This window comes from Theobroma cacao, chromosome 3, assembly GCF_053813885.1.
Source record: "Theobroma cacao isolate CCN51 chromosome 3, ASM5381388v1, whole genome shotgun sequence".
NCBI classification, from domain to species: Eukaryota; Viridiplantae; Streptophyta; class Magnoliopsida; order Malvales; family Malvaceae; genus Theobroma; species Theobroma cacao.
Window position 1 is genome coordinate 42,211,208 of NC_142641.1, and position 18,707 is coordinate 42,229,914.

Consider the following 18,707-nt stretch of genomic DNA (forward strand, 5'->3'; position numbering starts at 1 on the left):
ATTGCAAGTTGTGCTCAACATGCTTTAATACTTTCAAATTCATTGAAAACTAAATCCGTATCAATAGTTATAGTAATCACTTTTTACTTATTTAATTTGAAAATATAAAATAAAATTATTGAACACTTTTCTAAATATTTTAATTACATTCTTGTTCAATTTTTCATGTTAACGGATGACATATTGCATATATGCTCAGATCAAATAAACAGATTGTAAGAAAAATCAAAATAAAAAAATTATTCTTTTTAGGCAGTAAAGCAATGTATATTTTACTGCATAGGATCATAATATATAATATACAATAATACAAAATATTTTAGTAATGCTATGCTGAAAGAAAAAGATTTTTAAGAAAAGTACATATTGCACAAATGCTCAAATCAAATTATCATATTGTAATAAAAATCAAAGTAAAAAATTATACTATTTAGGCAATTATAATCTTTAAGCAATTAAGCAATGAAAAAAAAAATCAAAATTTGGGTTTATTCTAAAAGGAAAATGAGTTTACTTTATAAAGAAAAAAAATATTTTCAATTTTAGACAGTTAAGCAATACATCTTTTATTCTATAAGAAAATTTGGGTTTAAAACATCCAAAATTTAATTAAAATGACTTACCACCATGTCAAGTCAAATAGGAGTGGAATACTTATATATTTACACTTTTATACTTATAAAAAAAAACTAAAAATTTATTCCACCCCTCTGTCTCCACCACAAGCAAATTTCATTAACAATATTAACTATTAATTATAAAAACTTATTTTGGTAAAAATAAAAATAAAAAAAGTTAATTTAATACAATAAAACAATAAAATAATTTTAAAAAAATTAATGTATTATGTTAAAATTTTATGTAAGTAAATGTTTCTTTTTTTAATTTTTCATATAGCATGAAAGAAAACTAGAACAAACAGTTTTATTCTAGTAATGATTAATGTTTTCTATCTCATCGTTCACCTTATATCTTGTATTTTGACTATATTGAATAGGATCACATCGTTACACCAAACTTATTGTGGAAATATAAAGAAAATTTTCAATCAGTAGTATATGTTATTAAGACCATGAAGTTGGGTCATGGCTACCATTTATGGTTTAATAACTTTTTTTAAAAATAATTTTGAAAATGATTTCCAATCATATGATGAAAAGAATAATTCTCTTCCATCTTATAAAACTTTTGTTATTATTATTTTAAGATTAAAATCTTAAAACTTTAATTGAGATTAGTAAATTTTAACATTTTAATTGTTATCAATTTAAAAAAAGGGGATTTTGTTATTTTTTTCTTCAAACAAAATATCATTATTAAATAATATTGGATAAGATTTTACGAGAATTTAACAAATAACTTGTTATTTTATAATAGAACTTATCTTGAAAATTATTTACTTAATTTTTTCATCTAAATGACAAAAATGAATGTGTTACTTCTACATTTATTATTTTAAAAATAAAAAAATACTGTATTTAATTTCCTTACAAACTATTGAATAATATTTTCAATGGTCACTGGTTGACTTTTATAATTTTTTGGTCAAATAGATCAAATACTTATACGCAAGTATTTAATAAATATTTATAATACATAAAAATGTGACCAATCATTTTCATAATCAACTTTGATATCTATAGTGACAAAAAATTATCTTTTTTTTTATTCTCTACTAATAATAAAAGAAATTATGAACTAAGAACAACAATTTAAAAAATTATAAGCAAATACAAGAGAAATGTGATCACATTTTTGGTCTAATTAAAATCAAACAAAAATCTCAATTTTCGGGACAGCGGGAAGCAATGGCAGGGGCAATCCCGAAATTAATGGCAAAAGAGAGGGCCAATCCGGAGTGAGAGACCTGATTGAGTGATTATACAAAAAGCACACGCGTAAATATCTATCGGAGTCCAGCTATGCCAAAACGTCGCTTGGACTTGCACGATACTTTCCTCTTCCTCCTCCCCACTTCACTCTTTCTCCCTTCCGCTCTCTCCCCAAACAGTGAAATAGATACTAGTAGCATGATTTAATTTTTTATTCTTTTAATAAAAAAGGCGAAAAAAAAGCAGGGTAAAAATTAAATAAAGAAAAGAAAAGCAAAGACAATTTCTGACTCAGATGGGGTGAAAGAAACAGAAAAGTTTTGTTAGAGAGAGGAAAAGAGAAAGTGTGACTAAAAGGGAAGCTTCACTCAAGATTGACTGGGAAATTTCTTTCATTTTCCTTCTCACTTTCTCTCTTGCCAAACGGTACTCTCCCACTCTCGCTCTGCTGGTTTTTTGTGCTTTTTTGAGTTCGAAATTTAATTATGTAATGGAACCTGCTTTCTATAACTTCTAGTTTGATTCTTTGAGTTCTTGATGTCTGAAGTGTCAAATTGGCCACCGAAACGACGGATCGTGTAGTATTTTAACTCTTAAAAATAAACAAGGAAAAAGGGATTAATATGTTTTTTTTGGCAATATTTTATCTTATGATAATAAAAATGACCTTGTGATCTGCATTGCATGATATGATTGCATTGTTAATTAATTTTGCGTGTATTTGTAGATTTTTGTTGGTTGATTTTGATGAAATGGCATTAAAATGACTTAAGTTAGTAATTTTAATTGGAGAAAAATAGTGATGCTGATAAGATTTGTTGCTTATTCTTGGAAACTCTTCGAAGAGAATGTTCAATAAGATTTCATTGTTACTGTTTAACCTAGTAAGTTGGTTGAACTTGTAAGAATTGACCTTTCTAATTTACCTACAACAGAAAAAGTGAAGGACGGTAGACAATTATACACTGCTTTACATATTGAATGCAATCATTATTTATTCTAACAAATAATTTTCTGTTGAGCGAAGGAAGTGTTTGCTTAGTTGGATTTGGAGGGGCATTTTACTCTCTTTGTTCTAAATTATCATTGATCTTGTTCAGATAATCTTATTCCAATTGAATGGTCCAGTCTAGTGAGTTATATTAGCTGATTGTTGTCTCTGTATTATTCATTTATGTCTTTAATGAATTACGTCTAAATGTATGGTCTTTCTGGCAGGATAACCTTGACACATTGTTGGTCATACGAGTTACATTGTTTAAAAAAGAGCATATTTCTGAACATTTTGCATGGAACAACCTCTGAAGATGGTTTCAAGTACCTGATCTTCTAAAGATAAGGTAGGATGCTAAACCTATATGGTAGAGTGGGAAGCAAAGATTTGTGTGCAGTATTACTTGCATGCAACTTTATCTAATGGTCAGTTGCAGTGGATGGTAATGCATCCATTGCTAATACACGGGTACCTCTGCTGGTGCATTCTGTTTGGGCATCTTTACGCATCTGTCCTTTGTCTCAGTTTGAAGCAGTCGGAGAATCTTGTCCAGAAACCTAGATTACTTTTGAGTGATGTATCTGTAAGTGGCACCTCTCTCTATGTTGAGAAATCAACTTTGTTACCCAAGAATGGTTCTCTATCTTGTGAGGACCTGGGAGGTGTTGGATCATTCAATACTACCTGCTTGCTAAACTCAAACTTGTATTTGAGTTCTGATCTTTACATTTATGGTACGGGAAACTTGGAGATACTTCCCCATGTTTCAATCAAGTGCCCTACAGAAGGCTGTATGGTTACCTTTAATATGTCTGGCAATGTAAATGTGGGTCAACATGTTGCCATTGTTGCTGGTTCAGTAGTAATTTACGCTTCCAATTTGACTGTTGGTCCCAATTCTGCTATCAACACAACATCCTTGGCTGGTTCACCACCTCCTCAAACTAGTGGTACACCTGTTGGCATTGATGGAGCTGGTGGAGGACATGGTGGCAGGGGTGCTTCATGTCTGAAAAATAATAAGACAAGTTTTTGGGGTGGTGATGTTTATGCTTGGTCAACTTTGTCTGAGCCATGGAGTTATGGGAGTCAGGGTGGTAGTACTTCCATTGAACATCGGTTTGGAGGGAAGGGTGGAGGACGAGTTAAGCTCATACTAAAGGACATGCTATACCTGAATGGATCTGTAACTGCAGAAGGTGGGTATGGAGGACTAAGAGGGGGAGGGGGTTCTGGTGGAAGTATCTACATAAGAGCTGTGAAGCTGTAAGTACATGCTGCCTGAACTAACCGATTTCATATTTCTATTTTTCTGCAGTGTGGGTTGTCTGTTGGCATTTGATGCTAACGCCTACTGAATGAGCACTTTTACAAAAATCTATTAACGGTGCCCATCATTTCTTACATTATCAACGCACACACTAATGCTCACCCTTCCTGCTGATGTTACAAACATCATATAGAAAAGTTCTATCATATTAATTGTTGTGTATCTTAAAGTATATGGTTGCAATAATGATCAGCTAAAAAATTATTGCATTTAATGTGGTTGCTAATTCTATGTTTCTGTTGCAGTATTTTATTAGGATGTTAATGGATATATCGAAAAGGGCTGTTTGAATCAGCGATATAGACAATGAATTATCTTTATAGTGGTGAACTTGATGGAGATACCTCAATAGACTAAATCATGGATGCATTTTGTAACATTTTTCTTTGATAATAGTTAACGTTGAGCCCTGAACCTCTTTTCCAATTTCTGTTTTGGCCAGTTTTTCACTGTGTTCTGTGGTAGCATCAACCATAGGCTTTTGTGTCATAAATACAAATGGATGGGAGCCCATAATTTTTTAGAGTGAAATTTATTGCTTGATTAGTTATGTCATCAGTCATCTGTTGTGGGGCAGTTAGAAAGATCCTATATTAAAGCTTTAAAGCCAATCAAATAGTGTAATTTACGTCTTTTTTTATTTTTTTCTTCTTGGTGTGAAGAAAAAAAGATACATTCTGATAAGAGATTTTTCTTTTACCATGACTGAATGTACTACAATCCTTTTTGGTACTAAAAAAAACTTCTCATGAATGACAAAACAATGGTGTACAGAGCCTGTTGACCACTTAGGGGCATTACTGTTGAACATCCTACAGATTTAAAAATGATGAATTAGATTTAAAACTTTTGACTTAATGTTTGTTTCCTGTTCTGATTACATAGGAAGGGATATGGAACTATAAGTGCAGCTGGTGGGATGGGATGGGGTGGTGGCGGTGGTGGAAGAATATCTCTGGATTGTTACAGCATACAAGAAGATGTTAAGGTTTCTGTACATGGTTTGTACTGATCACACCCGTAAAGACTAGAAATTTAGTACATAGCTGTGAAATGACAAATTACTGTGGTTAGATTAGGCTACATTACATGTTTCGATTTTTGGCAGGTGGTTTTAGTTTTGGTTGTCCTGGAAATTCTGGAGCAGCTGGTACATATTTCAATGCTGATTTACTGAGTCTCAGAGTTGGCAATGATAATGTCACTACAGAAACTGAAACTCCTTTGCTTGATTTCCCTACTAGTCCACTATGGTCAAATGTTTTTGTGGAGAATAATGCAAAAGTTTTGGTTCCTCTTCTGTGGACCAGAGTTCAGGTTGCTTCATCTCTATCTCCTTCTAGTGTGCTACTCTTATTCATAGATTTATCAAAATTTTCTTCTCTTATAATTCATAGCTTGTCAGCACAATTACTTTTATCTAAATACCTTTGGAGCATTCTGTTCTTCTAGAATAGGGGGAGTGGTCATATTCCAATGGCTTGTTGATTTCTTAGTGTTCTTTTTAACTGTGAAGGTGAGAGGCCAAATTAGTCTATATCGTGGGGGAGCAATTGTCTTTGGGTTGTCTGCATACCCAGTGTCAGAATTTGAGCTTGTTGCAGAAGAACTTCTAATGAGTGATTCCATCATAAAGGTATGTTTTATTTGTTGATATTTTATGTTTCTAAGGCAAACTTTTAAATGTTAAATGTTAGACATTATTTTTTATTTAGATAGAGCTGTACTGCACAATGTAGTGGCTGTATCTGGTGCTAGGTAGTTGGGGTATGAATTCTTTTTAAGCGTGCCAAGTACATTTGGAAGATGAGGTAATTATAGTTTTAGTATGAATTCCTGACCAAGATTTTGGTTTTCACCTTACCAACAGATTAAGTAAGTGTGGGGATGGGGATGAGAGAGAGGACTAATAATAGATTTTACTTGGTTCTTTGAAGCCATTCCCTTCCAAAACTGTGTTTTGGGATAATCACTAGTTCAAATATTCAGATGATAAATTTTGTCTTATTATTTACCTTGTAATGCAATTGACATATGCAGTTTACAGATTTCGCTTTGTTAATGGTTCATAGTTTGTGATGATGTGTAGATGAACTAATTCAACAATTACCCACAATTTTTAGTTCAGAATGTTCTGAGAGGTGGCCACAGTTGTGTAGCCCTCCTAGTGAAAGTTTGAAAGATTTATGTTCCTTTTTTGTTTTTGGGAATTTCTTCTGAAGTGCCAATCTTGTTTAAACTCTATGAAGGCATGGGTCATTGTTAGTCTGAATAATTTCCTTTCCAAAATGAAGGTATTTGGTGCGTTTAGGGTTTCTGTCAAAATATTACTCATGTGGAACTCCAAAATTCAAATTGATGGTGGTGGAAATACTGTTGTGACTGCATCTGTCCTTGAAGCAAGGAATCTGGTTGTTCTAAGGGTATGATGCTCGAACTTATCTTGAATTTCATTGTTATTTCTTGTCTTTAATGCTCAATCTTCATCTTGGTTTTTATAAGTTTTAGATATTTATGTTGATGCCTTGTCTTTGCAGGAGAACTCTGTCATTAGTTCAAACACGAACTTGGGTGTATATGGTCAAGGACTGCTGATGTTAACTGGTCATGGTGATGCAATTAAAGGCCAGCGGCTTTCTTTGTCTCTATTTTATAACATAACTGTAAGCCATTACTCACATGAATCACTATTTTATGCTGTTTATACTATTAAAGGTATGTGATAGTTAAGAATGCTCCAATTTGTGTGCATATTTTTACTTATTAAAGGTATGTGATAGTTTAACAGCACTGGAATCTGTATATAAGTGTATCCTCATGTACGCTTATCTCTGTGTCTATATATTTGTACATCTCTGCAAGTTCTGTGTGGATGACTCTAGAGAAATATATGATATTGGTATTATGTACGCATGGGCGATACAAAAGTTATGTCAAATGTCTAAGCTTCTATACAGTAACTGAGATTCTTTGAGGGAAGCCTGTCTTGATACATGTGAAAACCTGATAGGATTACATTCTATTGTAATTATCTATAAAACATCTTTTTCAGCCCCCTCAGCACCGACCTATGTGCTTTTTTAGGCATGCCACACACTGCTCTTACTTAACTTGTATAGTGGAATATTTTCTTCAAAAAAAAAAAAAAAAACTTGTATAGTGGAATTGAGGTAATGGTTTGTGAGAATCTGTCTGTGGTCAATGTTCCTGCAAAAATGTATTGACCGATATTATTGGCACTTGAAGACACTAAAGTTTTTGCTGGGACCATGCTTTGACTCCTTCAGAATCTGATTGAAGAAAGTTTCTAAGTTCGTAGTTTTATGAAACTGTTTCTTTCTTTTTCCCCTTTCTTCATTTCTTTCTTCTCTCGGAGTTTTCTATTATTCTTCTGATATTTCTGACATCCTTTAATTTCTGTTGAGTTAAATTTCTCTTGTTTCCTCATTTGATACCCTGTTTTATTTACAAGTCCTTGCATGTCACAGGTTGGGACAGGTTCTTTACTTCAAGCTCCATTGGATGATGATGATAGCAGAAGTGTGTGAGTATGACTTTCAAATTTTTAATAGCTTTTTCATAAAATTAAGCATTAAAGTTAAATGTCAGAAGTTACTTGTATCTTTAAATTCTCCTTCGTTTTTGTAGGGTTACGAATTCCCTTTGTGAGAGCCAAACATGTCCAATAGATTTGATAACTCCTCCAGATGATTGCCATGTTAATTATACACTATCCTTTTCTCTACAGGTGCATATGTGAATTTGCATTATTTGGTGAATTTGAATTATGTGTGTTCACTCTTTTTCCTTGTTGAGAATTCATGCTTAAAAAAATAACTGTACTGGGAACGCCAACTTCCATCTGGTCAAGCATATTTAAGTACAAAGGATTTAACGTAGGGAAAGGATTTGGGAAAGTGACAATCTTATAGGGTTCAAGAAGAATTGAATTTAAGATCAGCATGCATAACACAGTTGGTCATTCCTTCTATAACATTTGGGTAAAGCATTACAGGTCCAATTAATCAATCCCATTCTTCTAGTTACAAAGTTGAACTAGTTTTGCAACAATGACAATGTCTGGGAAATGACATGAAGTGCCATCTTGAAAATTTACTTCAGTTTATCAAAATAGGAAAATTTTCATTCTTAAGTGGAATTGCTTTCATACCTTGGACTTAGGGAAGGAAGAACATGCGCCATATTGCTTTAAGTAATTTTCTTCCTGGTTTGCTTCACAGCATTAAGATGCTACTATGAGTGTGGCATAGTTCAATTACTAACTGCTTATATTTGACCTATTAACAGATTTGTCGCGTTGAGGACCTTCTTGTTAATGGAATTGTTAAGGGAAGTATAATTCACATTCATAGGGCAAGGACAGTCACCATTGATGCTGATGGTCTGATTACTGCATCCGAATTAGGTAACAGAGAGTATAAACAGCAGTGGTGATATCTGATGCATTGTTGTCTATTGCATTTTCCCCATTGTCTATCTTTCTGCTCTACAAGTCGAATGTGCTAAGTCATCAGTTAATCTCTGTGAAGTAGGAATCTCACTATTGTTAACAAATCTAATTTATAGAGACCCCTTTTTTAGGATGCAGCAAAGGTATAGGGAAAGGAAACTATTTTAATGGAGCTGGTAGTGGTGCTGGGCATGGCGGACGAGGGGGTGCTGGATATTTCAATGGGAGAGTTAGCAATGGTGGTCATGAATATGGTAATGCTGATCTTCCTTGTGAATTAGGAAGTGGAACGGAGGGCCCCAACAAGTCATTTGGAGATGTATTTGGAGGAGGAATGATTGGTGAGTTTTCAGTTCATGAAAAGCAAAATGTTCTATCTGATTAGGTTGTATTCTTAAGTATTTAACATGTGATGGGAGCTACTAATCTTTCAAGAATTAATGTGGCAGCGTATATTGTCCACAATATTCAGAGTAGTTTTCACGATTTGTTTAAATTCTCTGATATTTTGCATTGATTATTTTGACTTACTTGTGGTGGCATCTTCTCTAGTAATGGGCTCAACCCAATGGCCTCTGTTAAGGCTTAGCATTTATGGATCTTTGAGGGCTGATGGTCAAAGCTTTGGTAAAGCAACAATCAATGGTAATCGATCATTAATAGGGGGACTTGGTGGAGGTTCTGGTGGGACAGTTCTTTTATTCCTTCAAGAGCTTATGCTTGCGGAAAATTCATCTTTATCAACTGTTGGGGGAGATGGTGGTCCTCTTGGTGGTGGTGGCGGTGGAGGTGGAAGAGTGCATCTTCACTGGTCTAACATAGGCATTGGGGATGAATATGTCCCAGTTGCTACTATCGATGGTTTCATCAATAGTAGGTATGGCTCTTTGCTGCAACAAATGTCAATTTCCAAATAATTCTTAAGTGAATTGACCTGTAACTAACAAATGTGTTGATCATTTATTTTTCTTATGGACTGATTTTGTCACAAAAATTTTATGATACTCCTGTTTTGAGTTAGAAAATTATATGGTACTCCTGATTTTGGCTATTTTCACTATGCTATTTGTTATTTAGTATCAGATTAAGGAGTTAACCAGCTGCTAAAACAGCAAACATTAGATGGAGTTCTTTTTCATAAGGCTATTTGCACTGTGCTATTAATTCTTTAGCATCAGATTATTAGGAGTGAACTAACAGCCAAATCAGAAAATACTAAATGGAGTTCATTTCCAGTAAGTCTTGGAAAGATTTATATCATTTAATGTCTCCACTGTTGCACAGAGAGATAATGTGTAGTTTTATATTGTCTGTTGTCTTAAGAAACTATTACAATTTAAATACAGAATCTTTTCCAAAAGAAAATTTGTTGAATAGCAGCTTACTACTTCAATCATGATGGTTGACAGTGGAGGTGCTGGGGATAATGGTGGACTCTTTGGAGATGAGGGCACTGTTACTGGAAAAAAATGTCCAAAAGGCCTCTATGGTACATTCTGCAGGGTAAGGTTTCATTTATTTTTAAAGTTACATATTTTTTTTTAAACTTGTGTTTCGAGACGTTATGTGCTGTGGCAAAAGCCTTATGCATCACATTGTTGGGGTCATGTTACATGATTACTTAGAAATAATTTTTGCAATTTGCACATATTTGCTGAATCCTTCTAAAAGTTCATTAAAATCTTAGTGCTACTTTGGTGTAGCACCCTCCATCCCAACTCGAAATGTCCTCTGAAAATATTGCATGATAGTATTTGTTTGGTGGTTTCTAGGGAAGGATATTGATACTGCTACATGGTTTTTTCAGTCCTAATGCCATCATTTTTCTTTGTTCTATGAGGACAAAAACCTAATCTGAGTTACTAGAGTTCGCTCCAAGACCAACAATTACTGATCATACCATAATCTGGTTTGTCTGGTGCTACTCAGTGTACTACTAGATTATAAAGAGAAATTATTTACAATTAATCAGTTAGGGACTTGGCTTGGTTTGCTATTTCACTATGTTTATGCATGTACAGATATCTTATTTTGTGCATTTGCATGTTGGTATGAACCGTTTGACTATTTGCACTCATTAACTTTACATCAACATAGATGCTAAACTATTGTCTTTCTCTTTTAGATTTTAGAATTTTATTTGTCTGTTATACATCATCTTAGCTTATTGACAATGACAACTTGTGAAATTTCAACTAATTTGGATTTCTTTGAAATTATATTCATAGGAATGCCCCATCGGCACTTATAAAGATGTTGATGGCTCTGATGAAGATCTTTGCACTCCTTGCCCTCTTGAACTTCTTCCAAATCGTGCAAATTTCATATATGTACGAGGTACTTGTTACCAGTGTGATTTACAATTTACACTTTGGAGTCTCTCTTATTCAGTCTTCCATACCACGTTTTTTTTCACTCAATTGTTTCTCATACATATGATCTTCCAGACAGTTTCGTTCTCACTTTTGGGTGTGTATTTTCTCCAGGAGGAGTGTGTCAGCCATTTTGCCCCTATAAATGCATATCTGACAAGTATAGAATGCCAAATTGCTATACCCCTCTTGAGGAGTTGATGTATACATTTGGAGGCCCTTGGCCTTTTGCTCTTCTACTGTCTGGTGTTCTGGTGCTTCTAGCTGTATTGTTAAGCACTTTAAGAATCAAATTGGTTGAATCAAGCTCATATGGTGCTAATATTGAACATCAGAGTAGTCATCATACTCCATACCTTCTTTCCCTGTCAGAGGTATATTATTGAAAGCCATATTGCATCTTCTCGTCTTATGCTGTATGCAGCTATGACTGGATCCAGTTTCATCATTTTATGACATTGCTTTGTGAACTATATATTTTTTTTCAACCTAGGTAAGGGGAACCAGAGCTGAAGAAACTCAGAGTCATGTCTACAGAATGTACTTCATGGGTCCCAATACTTTTAGAGAACCATGGCACCTTCCTTACTCTCCTTCTGATGCAATCATTGAGATCGTGTAAGAAAATAATTTTAGTTACAAAGAGATCAAATGATGGCTCTTTTTTATGTTAATGTAGTATTATGATTCTCTAGGTAAATTACATACAGGTAGGAACATTTTTGGGTTGCAGTGATCATTACCAAACTCAATTTTATCCACCCCCCCTTTCCCCCCCCCCCCCCCCCCCCCCCCCCCCCCCACAACCCAAAAAAAAAAAAAAAAAGGATCTTTGTGATGCCCAAAAGTTTTGTCCCTAGCCCAGTAAACCAACATTTTAATTCCCTGCTTGCCATGTGAGAATAGCTGTCTATTTATTTATTTACTTTTGGAGGGTAGGGGTTGGTGGGTGTTGTGGGAGGGGTAAATTTTATTCAGAATGAATTATTTAATGTACATTGAAGTAGAACACAAAGCACCCTTCAGCCTTTACAAGACACAGTCCTTAAGAGAATAGCAGTCATCTGGTTAGCATCACCGTGTTTTGTTGGCTCTTGATGCAAGACACACTTCATATTCAAGCTTGCCAATTAGAGAGATGCAATGAATATCTTGTACTGTAGATAATTTTCTTGCCTAGTAGAATTTTATTCATTAAAGCCCCCCATTTTTCTTTGCATGTTAGCATCCACCTTTTCCATTTTTGTTGTTCTGAAATAGTATTCATAATAATAAATAACCTTATTGAGCTGTAGGTATGAAGATGCTTTTAACAGATTCATTGATGAGATCAACTCTGTTGCTGCATATGATTGGTGGGAAGGGTCGGTGCACAGTATACTGTCAGTGCTTGCATATCCTTGTGCCTGGTCCTGGAAACAGTGGCGGCGGAGGAAAAAAGTACATCGGCTTCAGGAATATGTCAAATCAGAATATGACCATTCATGTCTCCGCTCTTGCAGATCCCGAGCTCTATACAAGGGGATGAAGGTTATACTTCTCATATTTCATTCTTTTGGAGCCATCTTTTTACCTGAGTGCTAAGCTTTATTTGCTCAAAACCATTTTCTTAAATGTTAACTTGAGATATATTTCTGAAATTATTTTGATTTCATGTTTCATTACTGTGTCGATGATGCTTTTGAATTTCAAGAAGATAGTGGGTTCTATTTATCATCAGGGTTTAAGAACCATAAGATGTTTACCAAGTGACATGATCCTTTATGCAAATTCAGCAAGTGGAAGTCAAACCTATCCATGCATTCCTTGGCTTGCACACAGTTAAATTGAATATTTTTTCAAGTTTGTCTTCTTTTTCATGTCTTTATATGGGTACCAATTTATGCAGGTAGGAGCAACACCTGATTTGATGGTTGCATACATTGATTTTTTCCTTGGTGGCGATGAGAAGCGTGTGGACATGGTATCTATCATACAAAAGAGATTCCCCATGTGCATAATATTTGGTGGGAATGGAAGCTATATGTCACCCTACAATCTTCATAGCGATACGTTGTTGACTAATCTTCTTGGCCAGGTGTCTTGGCTGTCTTATAAATTTTCAGTAGCTTTATGATAAGTTGATTAAATATTCATCTGACCTAAAGAAATATGCTATCCCCAGCACATACCACCAACTGTTTGGAATCGTTTGGTGGCTGGTGTGAATGCTCAGTTGAGGACTGTGAGACATGGATCCATCCGTTCTGCATTGGTTCCTGTTATGGATTGGATAGCTAGTCATGGAAATCCCCAGCTTGAATTCCATGGGGTTAAACTTGAGCTGGGGTGGTTTCAAGCAACAGCTTCTGGCTACTATCAGCTGGGCATCTTGGTAGTGGCTGGTGACTACACTTTTCACAATTTGCACCAACCTGATATGTTAGATAGAAGCAACGATGGATATCCAAGGTAATCTCAAGTAGCTGTCTCTGAGATTGCTTGAGCTGTCAAAATAAAACATAGAATTATGATCACTGATCCTTTAGGTAAAATGTAGAAAGCCAGTGGAAGATGTTTGAGTTGGATCTGCTTTTTGAGCACTCTAGTGAATGCCCAATACAAAGTTTCCAATATTTGAATGGTTGCTTTTTGAGCTCTGTAAATAATTATTTGCTCATTGGATGTTTGTGTATTAATGATTCAGGAAAGATGCTGCATCTGCAGGCCAAAGCCTTAAACAGCTGCAGCAAAATTGGCCATACCCAACTCATGCATTATCTCGTAAAAAGATCACTGGGGGAATTAATGGAGGTCTTATAAATGATGCTACATTGAGATCTTTGGAATTTAAAAGAGACTTTCTCTTTCCATTTTCTCTCTTATTGCACAACACTAGACCTGTTGGTCGTCAGGTGATTCAGAGATATTACTTGTATAACCTCTATCCTATGGCTGATTTTTTGAATTGTTCGTCATCTAATGCTGAAATTTTGTGTTTCAGGACTCACTTCAGCTCCTGATTACTTCCATGCTTTTGGCAGATCTCTCTGTTACCCTTCTTACTTTGCTTCAGTTCTATTGGATATCTCTTGGGGTGTTCCTTGCTGTCCTGCTTATTCTTCCTCTATCACTGCTTTCTCCATTCCCAGCTGGCTTGAATGCCTTGTTCAGTAAAGAGCCTCGGAGAGCTTCGCTTGCTCGTATATATTCCCTGTGGAATGCTACATCTCTGTCAAATATCGTAAGTAGCTTTAAATTCTGGGTACCTTTTGAGCAAGATAGTTACTCCACTATTGACATTAGCATGAATCAGCTATAATGCTTTTGGATTTTCTGTTGCTTCTTTGTTCTGTGAAATATAGTGATGCAATGACTGAAATGTAGTGTTATGCCAACCTAATACTTCATGCTTGTGGTGTAGTCACCTAAAATTTCATCAAGATATATGTTTTCTATGAAGCACTACACAATTTAGAGGAATAATTTTAGATAAAGGTAGATTTGTCTCCTCCGGTAGGCTTTTCTTAAAATGACTTGCTGTAGCAATATAGCCAAAGGGATGAATTTTGCAATTTGTGTTATTCATAAAGCATTGAATCTCATATTACATGTGAATAAGACATCAATAATTGATTTAGACCTGTAACTATATGTGCCAGTGTCATGTGCCTAGTTTTATTTTTGCAGGCTGTGGCTTGCATCTGTGGCATTATTCATTATGGAGTCTCTTCTTTCCAGCCGCCTGACAAGGAAAATACTTGGAACTCTAGAAGGTGAGGATTTTAATGCTTATTGGTCTGATGGAAACTCTTGGAAGCTTCTCTAAATTTTGGGGTGATTAAAAAAATGCAATTTTTTAGTAGCTTGCATCTATGGTGTTGAACATTATACCTGAATATAGCTCATGCAGTGTTAGCGGAACAGCAACTGTTAGGGAACTCTTTATCAGGTCCATTACCAAGGCTGGAGTAGAAAATTTGTCAAGTTAGTTTTTGGGGCTGTCACGTTCGCAGAGTACTTGCTTCTTCCTTAAGAAATGGATACAGAGGAATACGTACATGCTTCGTTTGTGTGGATATTATCATTTTAACCAGTTGACGGAAAATTTTCTTCCTAAAAAAGAGAGATAGTGGGGTCATGACATGAGCAATTGTTAGATGTTGGGTTGATTAACTCTTTAAGATATTACCGTTCACATGCACTTATGTGGCCGTATATTGGTCCATATCTGAGGACGTGGCCGTCGCCATCTGAACCAGATTCCCATTTATAGGTTTTTTAAAACGTTTTTCTTTCCTGCCCAGATGTCTTCATGGCTTATGAATTGCATTTGTGAACAGGGAAGATGACAAATGGTGGCTCTTGCCAACCATCCTTCTACTCTTCAAGTCAATACAAGCTCGATTTGTTGACTGGCACATTGCAAATCTAGAAATCCAAGATTTTTCCCTCTTCTGTCCAGATCCGGATGCTTTTTGGGCCCATGAGCCTACTTCTTGACTTAGAAGGAGACTGCGACGTCGGCTGAGGCCTTAATCTTCTGCAATGGCTCTGGCAGGCTGCTTTCCTCTGTAAATTTTGTCGAAAGTTGTACAAAGCATCGAGTATAGGCATGCAGTTTTGCACCTCTGTGGGTATAGTTGCATAAAAACAGTCAAGGGTTTTGTCAATTATTGAATAGATATCTTAGTTCTTTATTTATTAGAAATCACAGCTGATTGCAATCATTTTTTCTCATATAAGACGCAAAAAGTCTCTCTCTCGGCTTGGCAAAACCAAGTTGATGAAGGAGAGAGAGAGAGAGAGTACATTGGAATTGAGGAATTCTGAAAAAGTATGCTCCGATACGTACAATCTTTCCATTTTCCAACATTCCCAGCTGATTATTGAAGAGAAGGATAAAATTTCATTGAAGAAATGAATTCGAATCGGGGACCAGAGATTTACCAGAAAACTAAAATGAGAATTAGCCATTTGTTTCAAGCAATTGTGCGGTACATCCAGAACCCAACTCCAGCTACATGTAAGCAAGAATTGGGTTACTGTTAACGTGAAACCCAACACTAATTAGAGCTTTTTTTTTTTTTTTGGTAAATCACTCCTTGACGGAAAATTTGATAGTAATCTGGCACCTTGATGCAACCTTTTTAATGCCTATTTCTTTATAGAATTCCTAATATGGTTATTTCCTGCTCAAATTTTATTATGATAGCAATGTGCAACGCAAGTAAGGACTCAGATAGAATTTGTTCGTTTCAGTAGCAACAAATCAGAGTGGCGCAGCGGAAGCGTGGTGGGCCCATAACCCACAGGTCCCAGGATCGAAACCTGGCTCTGATATTCCAGAGAAGGCTTCCTAATTTTTTTTTGGGATTTCAAGTTGTGGGCCTAGGCTGGGCTACCCATCTTCAGATTTGGTTTGCGCGTGCAATTGCACTGGGCCTTCTGTTCCAACTGGATTTTCTTTTTTTTTTTTTGGGCATTTTCTCTGTATTAACGAAATATAAAAGAAAAAGAAAGAGTACAATAAAGAGAAAAGAGTGAAAAATAGGTAAGGAAACATAGGCAAAGATAGGAATACCAGTAAAAATCCCATAAACGCTCACATTTCCCCCAATTTCCCCAAACCCGAACACCGCCACCAAGAGAAAGCAAAAGAAGTCTGACCATGTTCCGGCAAGCGTCACGCCTCTTGGCTCGAACCACCACGGCCACCACATGGAGGAGGAGTCGAGCTTTCTCTACTGACCTACCGGCCACACCCACGGAGGAATCTACCTTCATCGAGTCATGGAAGAAAGTGATACCCAACATGGACCCTCCCAAGACTCCGTCTTCCTTCATGACCCCTCGCCCCGCAACTCCTTCTTCCATCCCTTCTAAAATTACCGTCAACTTTGTGCTGCCTTATGCATCTGAGCTCTCTACAAAAGAGGTTCGTTTTGATCTTCTTGTTTCTTTTCTTTTAAAAAAGATTGGCTTGTTCTTTTTCTTGTATCGGGGTTTACTTAGATCTTTTTAGTGTGATTAATGGCTATGGATTTGGCATCTGGGTTTTGTTTGGATTTGGATTTTGTCGATTGTTTTGATTGATTTCTGGTTTATTTTTGTTTTGAGTGACTGTGTCTCTGAGTTATGCTTCTATTAATAATGGTCGACAGAAATTTTTTTTTTAAATTGTAGTATCTGATTGGCTATTTTAGCTTGAAATTCAGGATTTTTGTTTTGCTTTCTTCTTTCTCTTTGTGAATTGAGTATTTAATCAATTTAGTGATTAATTTATGAATAAAAAAGCTAAAATTGCTGAATTTTATACGTTTTATGAGAATTGATAGCTTCTGGAACCTGGGTTTTATTTTTGTGTGTTTAATTTAAGATATTTTTATTTGGATCATTTGATTCTATGAAGTTGATCTGATGGAAAGACTGAATAAAGTATCTATCAAGCATTGTAGATAGAGTTTCTTCCGCTTAACTTCCATGTGTAATAGGATTGCATAGATATTTTGCTTGATAAATTCCAAATGTGTCATCTTTTCTGAGACAGCATTTGTTTGGAGTTACAGCTCTTGGATTATTAATGTCTATTGAATCGTGTAATGGCTTTAGCAATGTTACTATATCACTTTATTTGTGTGGAATTTATCTAATAAAACATTGGAGTCTTTTGCATTTCGGTCTGAATAATAATTCGGTTAATTTACTAAAATGCACTTAGAAAGGCACATAAACTGAGTAATGCTTATACGCCAAAGCATTTTTGAACTCTTTAGGGATAGGGTTGGGTGTTACTCTCATTTGCTTTCATTTCTCTTCCTTTTCACTTATTCACCTTCTCTCTTAATGAAATTGCTCATAGAAGATGCAAGAAGCAGCAATGAGGGTGAACCATATAAACCAACCACCCTTATATAATCTACTGAACAGTAACGAACCAAAAATTAGGTTATGGCATTATTATGCAAATATTTTATTTATACTTATTGTGGCGGAAGGGGGGGGGGGTGTTTGAATAAAAATTCAACTTTTGGAGACATTATATTCTTAAGTTTCTGAATTGTAGTGCATCTAGTGTTTATCAGGTTGACATGGTGATAGTTCCTGCAACAACTGGGCAGATGGGTGTTTTGCCTGGACATGTACCTACAATTGCTGAACTGAAACCTGGGATCTTGTCAGTGCATGAAGGAAATGATGTTACAAAATATTTCCTTAGCAGTGGGTTTGCTTTTATCCATGCCAACTCTGTTGCTGATATTATTGCTGTGGAAGCAGTGCCACTCGACTGCATTGACCCTGCCTTGGTCCAGAAGGGTCTGGCAGAGTTCACCCAGAGGCTGGGCACAGCTACAAGTGATTTGGAGAAAGCTGAAGCCCAAATAGGTGTTGATGTTCACAGCGCACTGAACTCCGCCCTTACAGGCTAATTGTTTTCTTAATCAACTCTGCTCAAATCCTCAGGCTTTTCTCACATTGCTTTCCATTTTGTGCATCATCAACTTTTTGATATGTCTTCATGATCAACAAACGACTGAGATCTGTCAAGATATCTGCAATGTTGATTTTTCAGAGTTTGAAATAAAATGTTCAGGAACGAGAACCTTGTATTTACTCCTTGTTACCTGTTGATACTTCCATGCATATTAGAGGGGTTGGTTTGATGATACCAAAGAAATGGAGTGGCTGGCTGGCTCCACTATAATTTTTGCATGATATTTCCAATCCG

The 18,707-nt window shown here is 35.6% G+C and overlaps 2 protein-coding genes and 1 non-coding gene across 4 annotated transcripts; all 3 read left to right on the forward strand.

The window, feature by feature from the left end:
• The first annotated feature begins 1,924 nt into the window (after window positions 1–1,924).
• Window positions 1,925–15,708, forward strand: LOC18606116 (MraZ). 2 transcript variants are annotated; one of them, XM_088804738.1, is made up of 24 exons: window positions 1,925–2,258; window positions 3,051–3,172; window positions 3,352–4,092; window positions 5,042–5,157; window positions 5,265–5,473; window positions 5,673–5,792; window positions 6,451–6,579; window positions 6,694–6,819; window positions 7,645–7,700; window positions 7,805–7,904; window positions 8,465–8,582; window positions 8,759–8,968; window positions 9,180–9,504; window positions 10,037–10,130; window positions 10,856–10,964; window positions 11,114–11,373; window positions 11,493–11,617; window positions 12,295–12,529; window positions 12,888–13,076; window positions 13,164–13,450; window positions 13,686–13,893; window positions 13,983–14,222; window positions 14,669–14,754; window positions 15,322–15,708. In XM_088804738.1, exons 3-24 carry the CDS (start codon window positions 3,620–3,622, stop codon window positions 15,479–15,481), a joined length of 3,975 nt encoding a protein of 1,324 aa, XP_088660864.1. In that variant the 5' UTR covers window positions 1,925–2,258; window positions 3,051–3,172; window positions 3,352–3,619; the 3' UTR covers window positions 15,482–15,708. The 2 variants fall into 2 exon arrangements, with proteins under 2 accessions (XP_088660864.1, XP_007039616.3); XM_007039554.3 differs by having other exon boundaries at window positions 3,051–4,092.
• A 541-nt stretch (window positions 15,709–16,249) lies between these two features.
• Window positions 16,250–16,321, forward strand: TRNAM-CAU (transfer RNA methionine (anticodon CAU)). The gene has a single exon. It is a non-coding gene; the product is annotated as a tRNA-Met (tRNA).
• A 186-nt stretch (window positions 16,322–16,507) lies between these two features.
• On the forward strand, window positions 16,508–18,592 carry LOC18606117 (ATPase, F1 complex, delta/epsilon subunit). Its single transcript, XM_007039556.3, has 2 exons — window positions 16,508–16,916; window positions 18,064–18,592. The coding sequence occupies exons 1-2, from the start codon at window positions 16,650–16,652 to the stop codon at window positions 18,406–18,408; spliced, it is 612 nt and encodes a 203-aa protein (XP_007039618.3). The 5' UTR covers window positions 16,508–16,649; the 3' UTR covers window positions 18,409–18,592.
• Window positions 18,593–18,707: the final 115 nt, after the last annotated feature.